At 39.9% G+C, this 12,501-nt stretch overlaps 1 protein-coding gene across 1 annotated transcript in view; it reads left to right on the plus strand.

Moving 5' to 3' along the window:
* The window catches only part of LOC131219938 (uncharacterized), a 237,233-nt gene that overhangs the window by 111,530 nt on the left and 113,202 nt on the right, over positions 1-12,501 (plus strand). Inside the window, exons 25-27 of the mRNA XM_058214923.1 lie at positions 2,725-2,789; positions 4,701-5,101; positions 5,756-5,951. Coding sequence (XP_058070906.1) covers positions 2,725-2,789; positions 4,701-5,101; positions 5,756-5,951 — 662 coding nt within the window. The remainder of the gene's footprint in view (positions 1-2,724; positions 2,790-4,700; positions 5,102-5,755; positions 5,952-12,501) is intronic.

Consider the following 12,501-nt stretch of genomic DNA (forward strand, 5'->3'; position numbering starts at 1 on the left):
TTCAACGCGGAAGTCCTCTCATCTCTCATCTGTTGTACGCAGATACTCTCGTTTTCCTAAACGGGATTTGGGCTTCAATCAGCGCAGCCAAAATTTTCCTTCAAACATTCCAGACAGCGACGGGCCAGAAGATCAATAACAACAAAAGTTGCTTCGTTTGTTCCAAAAACCTGCAGGCGGGCAGAATCAAAACCATAGAGCATCTTCTGGGCTTTGCCAGAGCTAGAGATGGAGTCCAATATTTAGGTGCTCCTCTAGCTAGAGGCAAAATAAAAATAGCTGATTTCCAATTTCTTATTAACAAGGTGAACAGAAAAATTGGCGGATGGGAGGGGAGGCAGATATCGTAAGTAGGTAGAACAATGCTTATCAAACACGTGCTAGGGAGCTTCCTGATTCACGTCATGGTAGCTATGCACATTCCTAGGCAGGTGATTACAAGTCTGGAATGCAGTTTTGCCAAATTTTTTTTGGGGTTGGGCGGAAGGTAAAAGCAAATTGCAGTGGATAACGTGCAAGAAAATCTCTAGACCAATCGAGGAAGGAGGGTTAGGCATTAGAAGATTGAAGGAGGTCATGGCTGCCCTTCGTTTGAAGTTAGCTTGGGTCATCAAATATGGTGTTAACGTTGGGCCCTGGGTGTCTCTTATGCGGGCGAAACATCATCAGGACCTAGATAAAGGCTACAAATTCCGCGCTGAACAAATCCTCGCCCATTTGGAGAAGAATCAGAGAGTTCCTCCCTTTCTTGTCAAATAATGTTCAGTAGTAGGTTGGTAGGGGGGACCTCAATCTTTGGACGCACAACTGGACTAGCATGGGTCGCCTCCAGCAGCTGATTGTTAGGCCTATCCCACAGGCCCTGAAAGACCTGCAAGTGAGAGATTTCCTGAGTATAGTAGGTCCTCTTCCCCCATCTGGGGTGTTTTCATTATTACCTTAAGAGATCCTGGATACAATATTCCAAGGAGGTTTTGTAATCTCGTATGACAGGGCAAAGTGCTTCTAGTCCCATGATTCTTCGGGCGCTTTCACCCTCAAGTCGACTTGGAAGGTAAGCAGAGAAATGTCCCCAGCAGCGAGGTGGGTCAATCGGGTATGGCACAGCAACCCGCCCCCAAAAATTTATATTTTTATGTGGAGATTGGTTCAGGGGGCAACACCAGTAGATGTCAGATTCAGTCCAGAGGAATCGCATTGGCTTCCAAATGCTACTGCTATGAAGAAGCGCAATTGTCAAGCCCGGACACAGAGTCCATTAATCATCTTTTCCTATACAGTCATCAGGCAGCCTCGATCTGGAATCACTTCAGTGCTCTTTTTGGGGTGGCCTCGCTACCTCTTCAATCAGTTGAAGGAAGATTGCTCCAATAGAGAAGAGCTTCAGCACCTAGTTGCACTCCAGCCCCAGTCCAAAATTAGCTCCCAATCCTTATCCTCTGGGAATTATGGCACGCTAGAAACGCATTCAAGCACGAGAGTAGACCTATGCAAGTCAGCGCCTCTATTGACCGTATCAAATGGTGGGCCAAATTAGTAATTGGTGAATACGTAACTTTCAACCTGAACAACGATCACCAGAGAAGCAGTCCTAGGTCTCGGGCCGTGGTTCATCGCAGTTTATGCTCTGTCATCATCAAATGGAACACTCCTCCCCTAGGTTGGGCCAAGTTAAATGTAGACAGTTCGGCGAGAGGTAACCGGGAAGTTCAGGCGGAGGCGGCATTTGTAGAAAGGACAATGGTGATTTCGTTTTCACCTTCTCCACTGGCTACGGAGTGGGGTCCAATAACCTTGCGGAGCTACAAGCGATTTATGATGGGATGTTTATATGCCTGGACAAAGGGATGAAAAAAGTTGTAGCTGAATCCGACTCTAGAGTGGTAGTTGATCTCATCACTGGGAAGTATAGTATCCCATGGCGGTGGAATCCATGGGTTGCCTGGATCAACCATTTGAAGCAAATGGGTACCTTCGCCTTCAATCATATTTAGGGAGAAGGCAACGGCGCGGCAGATGTTATGGCCCGGGAAGGCAGTGATAGCCAGTTTTCTTCTCTCCATCTCCATACGGCCTCTCTCCCAATGCAGGTGCATGGTTTGATATTCCTAGATAGGGTGGGGTTAGGATCTGTCAAGATCCTCTCGATTAGTTCTTAGTTTGGGTGCTTTTTTTTATAAGGTTTTATTTGTACATTGGCGGTCGATTTGTGACCCCTTACGATAGGACCCCCACGGAATTTTGTAGCTGGGGCTGCCTGAAGGGCCTGCAGAATGGTGTAGGCTGTACAGTCTTTTGTTTCGAATTCAGTGAAATAGAAACCTTGTTTTGTTGAAAAAAAAAAAAAAGCTCATTTTTTAATCTATCAATCAATCATTTAATAAATTAATTCCTTAGAAATTTTCTTCCTTCTCCACGTAGATTTGAGAAAGCTCCCGTGGATTCATGAGAGCCATGTGGATTCAATGTATTTATCAATCAAGGAAGACATTGATCGATCGTCCTCATTACATCCTCCCATGTGTCACATGGGTTTACTAAAAAGAAGCATTGGTTCACTAAGAAAAAGCATTGGTACACAACATTGTATACCCAGCCACCTGAATAATGCCTTTACCTGCATTGATTTTGTTCATGTTGCATTTTGGCTTCTTGTTTAATTAATGGCTGTCGTTCCATCAGATAATGGCCATTATTTAACAGTCATTTTTCTTGTGCATTCAGTGGTTTGCCCTTAAGCTTGAATTGTCTTCAGCGAAGCTTTCCATGCCATCAGAAATCTCCAATCCGTAAGCCATCCTTTCCATTTATATCAATAGATAATCTTCTTCTTCTTCTTCTTTAATTCTACATACATAATAATAAAATGGGGTAGTGGTCCTATGCCCCTATGTGCATTGGAGTTATTCTTTGTCCATAATCTGTACTGACGTGTGGCATGTGTGTATGGTCATCGGATGCATCCATTATTGATTGGCGATCAACCAGAAATGTTTTTGACCGGGGAGTCCTGGCTGTCTGATCAGTATATTACGTACTTATTCTCATTGAGTATGATGGATTGCGATCCTGTTGCCCCTTTTTCTTTCCATATTTGTTCATAGTAAAGTTAGTCATTTAATGTCACCCAATCAATGTGATGCTTGGTCCATGCCCCATTCACTACCGCAACAGCTGAACCAACAGTTCAGATCTCATCCACATTTGCCACATGTGCACTGTACAGTGGCCCCCACGGCATGACCTGGCTGTCCTATCGAAAGTGGGAGCTTTCTGCTTTTATTGTTTCTTTACATGCATATTGTTTCGAAGCCGATAGCCTGTGAACCTGGGCACAGAAATATACCTGTGCCGTGGGTGTGGGGCCCACATAGATGTCTGTGATAAATCCACTTCCTCCATCTGTTTTGAAGGACCATGATAGGACAGGAAAAAAAAAATCTAGCATATCAAAGTCTCAGGTGGGCCACACCATACGAAAGTGGGAATGGAAATGTCCGCCACTGAAATATTCCTTGAGCTGACCGTAATGTTTCTATTCCATCCAAACTATTCGTTGAGTTATTACCACTCGGATAAACTGCAGACATGAATATCACCCTGGTAGAAACCTTCTGTCACCCCAGGCATCCAATCCCCACTGTTTCGGGTGGTATTGTCCCCATGAGTTTTGGACCTGGTTAATTTTTTTTAATTCATGTGCTATTTTGGACTTTTTTATTTATTATTATTTAAAGGGTGGATGGAGTGAATTCGCAACCAACATTCCTGTGGGCCCCACACAACCCCGCGGACAGGAATATCTCTATGCCAGGGTCACTGGCATTCCATTTCCACGTGGTTTATCTAAAATTATGATATAATACTAAAATTAATAAGGGTTTATCTAAAATTATGATATAATACTAAAATTAATAAGAGGTTTGTGTATGTTTTTTTTTTTTTTAATCCTTGAGAAAGATAAAAGCACACCACCTGTAACTTTTTAATTGAAAAGAAGACTTTAATCAAAAAAAAAAAAGTCCACGCTTATCAAGTAAAGCAACCTACCCTCTTAAATACAATATTAGGCTGAACCGGCAAAAGAACTAGGCCGTACACCTTGGGACCCAGCTATGCAAAACAAAAACACAAAACTCTAAACTGACAGCTAAGCGCTCAATTGGGAAATTCAACGGAGCAGCATGTATGACATCCAAGTCATGTATCAAGTTGGCACGTGTATGACATTCAACGTCAAACCTCTACATGTGGTTTGACGTGTCACTTTGGCACATGTGTATGACATCCAAGCCATGTATCAAGTTGGACCCACCATATAGATCATCATGTGTTACTCACCATAGATGGGCAATGGCCTCAAAATAACACCAGTTGGATGATCCTAATTGCTCGAATGGAGGACATTTTTATCAATGTGTCTTTTTGTTCAAATGAATCTAAATGGTATTGTTATTGGGTTATGGCCCACACGTTATAGGGTCCATGTTGGACAATCATGTGTAGTGTTATGTAACCATATTAAGTTTCAGTTTAATGATATCGATTTTTCAATTTTCTGCATTGGATCTTCCATGTTGATTGAAAAGATCGCTGCAGATCATGATCTAACAGTGACCATCCAATGAGGCGATGATCCCCCACGATCCTTCAAATATGCTATGCACTTAACAATGTCCCAATCTTCCATTGATCTACAGAGTCTTCGTTCGCGATAAGGTGCGGTGGACCCTCGATGAAAATTAACGACACAGAGTATGAGGGGGACTATGAACAACTGGGCCCATCAACCTATAAGGTGGCCAGCACAGAGAAGTGGGCCGTCAGCAATGTAGGAATATTTGCTGCACGCAGCAACGGAGAAGACATGTTTAAAGGCAGCAACAGCATATATAACAGGCACACTGAGGGTGTATTTCCGAATACAACAGACTCGGAGCTATTCCAATACGCAAGGGTCTCACCGGGATCGCTGAGATATTATGGTCTGGGGCTTGAAAACGGGAACTACACTGTAAATCTGAAATTCGCAGAGACGGAATTTCCAGATTCGAAAACTTGGGAGAGCGTTGGAAAGCGTGTTTTCGATATTTATCTTCAGGTATGTGTATTAAGACATTTTCCTGAGTTTGTAAGTTCCTTTTTTATACTCAAAATCCCATATGTTTGATAGACGCACGACAAGTGTAGGACATTGGATGCGTCCATCAGGTGGGACCCAATGTGTAGATCATCTGACCTAATTATATAAATTTGGTAGGCCAAACATTTAAGAAGAGTGAAATGATTGATTGGTTTCTGAAAATCGGCAAGAGCCCACGTTGGATGATGGATCATCTAAGAAGCAGGGCCTACTTGTTTCATGCCTCAAATGGATGGGAATTGCCTGTGCCCCAGCCTACAACAACTTCCGGGACGCAGAAGCTACGTGGGCCCACTGCAATGTCCATGAGAAATCCACTCTGCCCATTGGTTTTACCCACTCACGTTGCTTAAAAATGAAGTAGATCCAAAACTGAAGTGGGGCATGCACAACACATGAATCAGTGGGGATTGGAAGTCCACCATTTAAACCTTCAGGGGCAACATAAATTTTTGATGATCAAGGCACAGAGGTTTTCTTGAATTCCCTGTAATTTCAAAGAGTTCCATACATAACGAAGGCCATTTGCTCCAATCAAATTTCTGTTTTTCAAATTTTGATTTCATTGTGATAACCATTTCTATTAGTTTTGAAGCTAAGTTAATGGTGCAGGGAAATCTGGCATGGAAAGACTTTGATATAAAAAAAGAAGCAGGAATTGCCTTCAAAGGCATTGAGAAGAAACAGTGGGTTATGGTATATGAACATATTCTTGAAATTCATCTTCTTTGGGCTGGAAAGGGGACTTGCTGTATACCTTCTGAGGGCACTTATGGACCCTCCATCTCGGCCATCCATGTTACTCCTAGTAAGATTTAAAGATTTATTATTATTATTATTATTATTATTGAAATTTGATTTTAATAGGCCTAATAGAAATGCTGTTATTGCCCAATGCTCTTCATAGAAATTCTGTAGTGTGATCCCAATAATAAATGTGGCGATCGTGGGTGGTAATTGCAACCGGTTGTTTTGTGGTTGTCGCATGGATGGATCATCGGCGAAATCATCATCATCATCTAAGCCTTTCTTTTTTTTCATCTAAGCCTCATCCCAACTAATTGGGGTCGGATGCATGAATCCTTTTCTACCATTCCACTCCATCAATGGCCATAACATTGATAGTTTGGTAAAATTCCATAGGCATATCTTTTCTTATTCCCTCCCCATAGGTTGTCCAGTATTTTCTTACTCCATCTACTCACCTACTTTTAGGCATTTTACTTTACCTTTCAGAGCCTCTAACTTGCACCAACTCACTTCTAACTGATGCAAGTTTTTATTTCCATTGCACATGAACAAATCATCTAAATCTACTTTTTTCATCTTAATACCAATTGCTGCTGCTACTAAATTCCAACGAATGAATTCATCTCTAATTCTATCAATCCATATCTTGCTACTTATCCATCTCAACATCCCTTTTTAAGCTACAGTATTTCTTTGAACATGTCTCGTAAAGCATAGCTAGTCTTATAATTATCATGTAAAATTTACCCTTTTAGTTCAGTGGGTACACGACCATAACAGAAAACTCTAGAGGCATGTTTCCATTTCTTCTACCATATGCTTGAATTCTATGAGTAGCATTCTTCCAAATCTCTCCACTCCTATGAATTAGCAATTCAAGTATCAAAAGTGGCCATTTTGAAAAATATTTTGGTCAGCAATCATAATTAATTTCTCATTCTCATTCCTATTGTTATTAAAATTACACTCCATATATTTTGTGTTAGTCTAACTAATTTTAATTTTTTTACATACTAAAGCACATCTCCATAAATTTAGCTTTTTTGTTTACACCCTATCTGAGCTCATCAATCATGACTATCATTTGCAAACAAATACACCATGGGGATCTCTTATTGCAAATGTCTTGTTAGCTTGTCCTCTTAGCTCGTCAATCATGACTATCATTTGCAAGCAACATACATCTTAGAGATCTCTTCTTGCAAATTTCTTGTTAACTTGTTCATAACAAAGGCAAAGAGATGTTGAATTAATGCACTTGAAGAGAGATACATGTATTTGTTCCAATACATGTACCTTTTGGAATACATGTATTTGTTGCAATACATGCATGTATTCATGCTTAGAATTTTGTGAAAAGTTTCATGTCTCTTTGTTGAAGAGTCACATGTCCCTTAGTTTTTTATGCATCTATTAAATAGCTTTTATTTGTTGAATGTATCCAAAAGTCTATAAATATGTGTATGGATTTCATTTTCAAGTATGAAGAAGCAATACAACAAAAATCAGTATTCTCCTATTTCCTTCTAAGTTATTTTTTCTAAGTAAAAAGGCTACAATAGCCTATAAAGTGGTATCAGAGTGCTAAGTTTCGGGTCTTGACTGGGTGTTAGAAACTTCTAAAGAAGTAGAATTGATGGCAACGAATGGTGCAACGATTCATCCCGCAATTCCCATTTTTGGAGGGTAGAACTTCGATCATTGGAGCATCAAAATGAAAACCTTGTTCCAATCTCAAGGGCTATGGGAGATTGTTGAAACCGGTTATCCAACTACAACCGATCTCACATCTCTCTCAGCCATACAACAAGAACAACTGAAGGAGAACAAGAAGAAAGATGCGAAGGCCCTCTTCTTCATCCAACAAAGTATCTATGATTCTATCTTCTCTAGAATCATTCCATCTCAAACTGTCACTTTACAACAAGAGTTCAAAGGTAAGTCTAAAGTGATTGCCATCAAGTTACAAACTCTACGGAGGGAGTATGAAAATCTGAAAATGAAAGACTCGGAAAAGATGAAATGTTATCTTTCACGAGTGATTGAAGTAGTGAATCAGATTATGATCTATGGAGATTCTATTTCTGATGAAAAGGTGGTTCAAAAGCTTTTAATAAGCCTCTCTGCAAAATATGACGCTACTGTTGCCGCAATAGAGGAATATAAGGACCTTTCAACCTTATCATTGGTTGACTTGATGGGCTCTTTAGAATCACATGAGCAAAGATTGTTGAGGCATGAAGAAAAATCAGTTGAAAGTGTGTTTCAAACAAAACTTTCAATTGGTTCACAAAGTTCTTCCGAGAAGACACAAGCTGGTCCAAAAAAGAATCAAGGCAATTACAAGAAAGGTGGAAAATCAATGCAATGGAAATGGCAAAATTGAAACAAAGGTAAAAATTCAAATCTTACCTACGAATTTTGCAAAAAGCTTAGCCATATTGAAAGTGAGTATTGGAATCGAGGCAAACCTCAGTGTTTTAACTATAAAAAGTTTGGACACGTAAAGAAGGATTGTCGTTTCAAAGACAATCAGCATGCTGCAAACTTCTCTGAAGAAAAAGTTGAAGAAAACATGTTTTTTGCATGTCAGTACTCACTCACTCAAACTAAAGACATATCGTACTTGGACAGTAGATGCAGCGATCATATGACAGGTGATGATCGGATATTCACAGATATTGACTCATCCATCAAATCTCAAGTCCGTATGGGAAATGGTGTTATTGTGGAAGCAAATGGAAAGGGGACAATTGCCATTGAAACTAAGAATGGAGTCAAGTATATAAAAGATGTTTTATTTGTTCCTGACTTGGATCAAAACTTGTTAAGTGTTGGACAACTTTTTCAAAATGGGTACTCTATATTCTTCAAAAATGATTCTTGCATTATCTATGACAAGAATGGCACAAATCATGTGATCACTAAGGTGAATATGGGAAAAAATCATAATTTTCCTATTAAGTTGCGATATTTGATCGACTGTGCACGAAAAACTAAGACACTTGATGAATCTTGGCCTTGGCATAAAGGACTAGGGCATTTGAGCTTTCATGGGTTGAAGTTGATGGATCATAAGAATCTAGTAGATGGTTTACCGTCCGTCGAAAATGACATTTACTCGGGTTGTGCATTGGGAAAGCATCATCGTGCACCTTTCTCAAGAAGCACGTGGAGAGCAAAGGCGCCCTTGGAGTTGATCCACACTAATATTTTGTGGAAAAATGCAAACTCCATCACTTAGTGGAAGATTGTATTTTATCATCTTTGTTAATGATTATACAAGAATGATGTGGGTGTACTTCATAAAGCAAAAGTCAGAAGCTCTTTCGATCTTCAAGGGATTCAAATCACAAGCTGAGAGACAAAGTGGTCTCAAAATCAAGATGCTGAGAAGTGATCGTGGCGGCAAGTATGTCTCTAAGGAATTTGAGACATATTGTGAAGAAGAAGGAATTGAGAGGCAACTGACTGTTACTTACACACCTCAGCAAAATGGCGTTGCAGAACGGAAGAATAGAACAATTGTCGAAATGGCTCGTCCTATGTTAAAGGAGAAAGGCATCCCAAAACTTTTTGGGCTGAAGCTCTGTCTACAGCTTTTTACTTGCTTAATCAGAATCCTACAAAAGTTGTGGATGGCAAAACACCAATTGAAGCATGGTCAGGTCACAAGCCTTCTGTAAAACATCTCAAAATTTTCAGTTGCATTTGTTATATTCATATTCCATCTCAAAAGCATCAAAATTTTGATGAAAAATCTGAAATTTGTATTTTCATTGGTTATAGTACTTCACCGAAAGGTTATCAAGTATATAACCTTAAAACGGGGGAGCTAATGATTAGTCGAGATGTTTTGTTCAGTAAAAGTACAGGATGCGATTGGAAAAAGAAAAATATACAAGAATAAGCCGTTCTTATACAAGAAGATGAGTCGAAAAGCACTCAAGATGTGGAAGAAGAAACAGAAGTAGAAAATGATGAAGAAGATTATGGACCCATAACTCCATTCTCTTCACCAGAAGCTACTCCATCTATATTATCAAGTTCTGCATCAATAGCTTCGAGTACTTCATCCAAATCGCCCCCAAGAAAAATGAGGAGTCTGAGAGACATCTACGAGCATTGCAATTTTTCGGTTGTAGAACCGGAAAGCTTTGAAGTTGTAGCTCGAGAAGACAATTAGGTAAAAGCTATGGAAGAGGAAATTTGCATGATCGAGAAGAACTCTACTTGGGAGTTAGTTAATCGTCCAAGCGACAATGATGTTGTTGGAATAAAATGGGTTTACAAGTCTAAACTCAATTCAGATGGCTCAATCCAAAAATATAAGGCAAGGCTCGTTGCAAAAGGTTTTACACAACAACCAGGCATCGATTTAATGAAACCTTTGCACCAGTTGCTCGATTGGAGACTATATGAACCCTCATTGCACCTGCAGCTCAAAGGAAGTAGTCCATTTTTCAGCTTGATGTCAAATCAGCCTTCTTGAATGGTGTCCTCAATGAAAAAATTTATGTTGCTCAACCACAAGGATTTGTGGTGGAGGGCAAAGAAGATAAAGTCTATCGGTTAAAGAAAGCGTGTGTGGACTAAAGCAATCGCCGTGTGCTTGGTATAGCCAAATCGATGATTATTTTGCCAAGAATCAATTTCATCAAAGCAAGTATGATACTCATGAGAAATGATAATGGTATGCTCCATCAGTTCAAACTCGATATGATGAAGACATATGAGATGAATGATCTTGGCTGATGCATTATTTTTTGGGAATAGAAGTTTCTCAAGACGAAAATAGAATCTTCATTTCTCAAAAAAAGTATGCTGAACCTATTCTTGCAAAACTCAGCATAGAAGGATGCAACCCAGTTACTACTCCTCTTGTAGTAAACAAGAAGCTGATAAAAGACAATGGTTCAAAAAAGGTGGATGAATCATCGTACAAAAGTGTTGTTGGAAGCCTCTTGTATCTCACTACTACTAGGCCTAATATTATGTTTGCTGCAAGTTTACTCTCGAGATTCATGAATTGTCCAAAGCAAACTCACTTAGGAGTTGCAAAAAGGGTGTTACGATACATCCAAGGATCATTGGATTATGGAATCATGTAACTCAAAATTGGTAGGATATACAGATAATGATTGGGTAGGATCCATAGATGATATGAAAAGCACATCGACATACACTTTCTCTCTTGGATCCAGGATATTTTCTTGGGCATTAAAGAAACAAAATACTGTTGCTCAATATACAGCAGAAGCAGAGTATGTGGCAGCATCTCTTGCAGTTTCTCAAGCAATATGGTTACGAAGAATTCTTAAAGAGATTAGCGAAAAGCAAAATGAAGGAACTATTATATATTGCGACAACATGTCAACCATTTCAATTACAAAAAATCCGGTATATCATAACAAGACGAGGCATATTACAATCAAGCATCACTTCATCTACGAAGTTATTGAGAGAGGCAAGATCAAGTTGAAGTATTGCAAGACCAAAAAAAAAATGGCTGACATGTTCACCAAGGCACTCCCTAAAGAAATCTTTTGTCATCTTCAAGAGATGTTGGGAGTAATTCAGAAAGTGCATTAAGGGGGAGTGTTGAATTAATGCACTTGAAGAGAGATACATGTCTTTGTTCCAATACATGTACCTTTTGGAATACATGTATTTGTTGCAATACATGCATGTATTCATGCTTAGAATTTTGTGAAAAGGTTCATGTCTCTTTGTTGAAGAGTCACATGTCTGAGGAGGAGGCTCGTCAGCATGGAGGCTCTGGATTTGAGGCTAGTCGCTAAAAACCATTGTCTGAGGCGGGGTAGAATTAGCTGGTGGGGGACGAATGGGCTACCAAAAAAGATGAGCAAATGCTTCCACACACTGTCAGCGATTTTCCCCTAACTGAACAGATGATCGAGGGACATTGCCGAACTTCCGTGCCTCCCTGCTGATGCGCTCTAGGACGAGAACTGGGAGGAGCTGCCAAGATGGAAACCGTTGTCCCTATTTACACAGCAGAGACTTCCTGGTGTTGCCCGACTGACTGAGACTACTGAGAAGAAGTGATGTAGAGCAGGTTGCGGACAGTTACATGGCCAAGATGGATCAGAAAAGGCCCGGTCGATGACAGAAGTGATCCAGACCATCGAACCTTAAATCGGGCGTATCTTGCAATCCGGAATGAGTTATCTAACGTAAAATATATGATTTTGGGGTAGAACGAGCTACTGAAGCCAACCAACCCTGCTATGCCGAGTTGTGCAGCCCGGAATTGTGAAAAACCCCTGGATCAATGGTCGTTTCCCTGTTTTAATTTCGTTTTTACTATAAATAGTAAGTTTTAGTTTGATTATAACTCTTCATCCGTTGGGCTTTAGGAGTTGCGCCCAACGTGAAAAGAGCTTAGAATAATTAGGAGAACGGTTTGGTGAAGCCAAATAGGACACTTACTATTTTTGGCCGAAAACCTTGCGCACTAGTAGACATCACTACCGTCTATAAATAGTAAGTTTACTATTTATAGTAAGTCGCGGATTCTAAGAGTTTGAGTTGTAGTTTGATTCTAATTTCTTTCCCATTGCTTGGTACCCCTATTTAAAGGGTTG

The sequence above is a fragment of the Magnolia sinica genome, chromosome 12 (genome assembly GCF_029962835.1).
Source record: "Magnolia sinica isolate HGM2019 chromosome 12, MsV1, whole genome shotgun sequence".
Classification (NCBI taxonomy): domain Eukaryota; kingdom Viridiplantae; phylum Streptophyta; class Magnoliopsida; order Magnoliales; family Magnoliaceae; genus Magnolia; species Magnolia sinica.